We start from the raw sequence: 1,820 nt of genomic DNA, 5'->3' as shown, positions 1-1,820 counted from the left end.
AAAAATACCATAGAAACTCGAGAAACTGTTCTAATACGCAACCACAATACCTGAAACACAAAGTTTGCATTACTTTGTGGTAATTATCGATAATTAAATTACAATTTTCCGAATGAACAAAAACAAGTTTTCAATAATTCATAATCGTTAGTCGAGTAATAGACTGGAGTATCCATCAACTATTGTATAGTTGATTACAAACTTCCAACAGAAACAGTCATACAGAACAACTTAAGTTGTTGATAGGTACCTGTTTTTATCACTGTGATCGCCAAAGTATTGTTGCAATTTAACGCAATTGTGAAGATTTTTCAATGGTTTAGTTTGATTCCTACTGAACTAAAACAATGTGAACATTCAATCGCTGAATATAGAATATCTTGGTGGACCTATTTTTTGTGGACGCTACACTTTCTCATCGCTTCAGTGCTACTGATAACAGCGAGATATTTTCATGAAAATATTTTTATTTGTGAGACACACGTTCGAAAAATAAACGATGTTTTACAGTTTAGTAGCGTTACCTTAACTGTGATAGTGGCATTAGTTGAAAAGTGGATGCAAAGTAAATCACAAATGCAAATCTGGTTCAACCTATGCCAGATGGCGAACAAGTATAGTCTTCATTCTGGAATCATGAATCGAACCATGTTCGACCAAGTAATGCATCGATTTAGTCGTAAATTTTGGTCGTTTTTGGTAATGTTTATGCTCTTGGAGGTGCGTATTATAACAGGAATTCTGGAGTATCCACAGTGGATGAAATTTCGGATTTGTAACATCTATCCAGCCACATTTTGTCGAATGTTACACTTGTGCCATACTCTACACATTGATTATCTAACAGAGTGTGTACAAGTTCTTAATGAAAACTTACTTGACCTGAAAAACATGATGGATGGAAATTCGAATAACTCGCAGCAAAACGATAAATCTCGAGCGGAAATTATACAAAAAGTTCTTGAGAGATTATTAGATTTGAAGGAAGACTATTGCATTATATGGAAAACTTCACTATTAATCAACAGAAGATTTGCATGGAGTCAAGTTTTCAATATTATTAGTAACTTCATTCAACTTTCTTGTGACCTATATTGGATCGTACTTTGTTTTTTCGGTATAATAAACTGCAAAGTACTTCTTGGTAGCATAAAATAAATATTTCTCATAATGTATAATATTGCAATTTGATTTTCAGAAATCGTATTATGTCTCGTTTTGGCACCAACCGTGTTATCATTGATGCTGACATCCGCCAATCGCTGCAGTACTAAAAGCTCTAAAGTAGGATCATTGCTACACAAAATTCCGATACACGGTGAATGGGAACTGTACGAGGTAGTAGACATCTTATCAATACAAATAAGTCAACAACCTATTCGAATTTCGGCATACACTTTGATGGACTTCAAGTACTCACTGGCAACTAAGGTAAGATAGTTGCACATATTTTAATTTTTTTTTTTTTGTTCACACAACATTTATTTGACACAATACAATATAATGTTTAACGGTGCCAGTATATCTAGTGTATATAAAATTATGTTACAAGTGTTGAAAAGCAAACTTCTCTTGCAGATTGCTGCTGGTATAGCTACATACATGACGATTTTAGTTCAAATTTATATATAAAAACTGCTGATAAATGTGTCACCTTGCTACTAGGAAATAAATAACATGCGCGTATTTTTTTAATTAACATGACTGTTCTTCTTTGTTTTTGGTTTCGATCTATCCCTTCGCGCTCAAAAGCGAAACCAATCATACTGACGATGCTGATGATTTGATATTTATGAGATAGGTCACGCTTTCAACATTGA

At 33.5% G+C, this 1,820-nt stretch overlaps 1 protein-coding gene across 1 annotated transcript; it reads left to right on the top strand.

Moving 5' to 3' along the window:
- The first annotated feature begins 702 nt into the window (after nucleotides 1–702).
- Nucleotides 703–1,440, top strand: LOC129728550 (uncharacterized). The gene is made up of 2 exons (XM_055686999.1): nucleotides 703–1,144; nucleotides 1,199–1,440. Exons 1-2 carry the CDS (start codon nucleotides 703–705, stop codon nucleotides 1,438–1,440), a joined length of 684 nt encoding a protein of 227 aa, XP_055542974.1.
- The last annotated feature ends 380 nt before the right edge of the window (nucleotides 1,441–1,820 follow it).

The sequence above is a fragment of the Wyeomyia smithii genome, chromosome 3, assembly GCF_029784165.1.
Source record: "Wyeomyia smithii strain HCP4-BCI-WySm-NY-G18 chromosome 3, ASM2978416v1, whole genome shotgun sequence".
Taxonomy (NCBI): domain Eukaryota; kingdom Metazoa; phylum Arthropoda; class Insecta; order Diptera; family Culicidae; genus Wyeomyia; species Wyeomyia smithii.
This window is presented reverse-complemented; position numbering and strand designations above follow the sequence as displayed.

What these genes read in the sequence shown, in the direction of transcription:
- LOC129728550 (XM_055686999.1), top strand. Translation starts at nt 703, where the DNA reads ATGTTTATGCTCTTGGAGGTGCGTATTATAACAGGAATTCTGGAGTAT. An exon ending in AAACTGCAAAGTACTTCTTG is followed by an intron (nt 1,145 to 1,198) that starts GTAGCATAAAAT and finishes TTTGATTTTCAG; the next exon opens with AAATCGTATTATGTCTCGTT.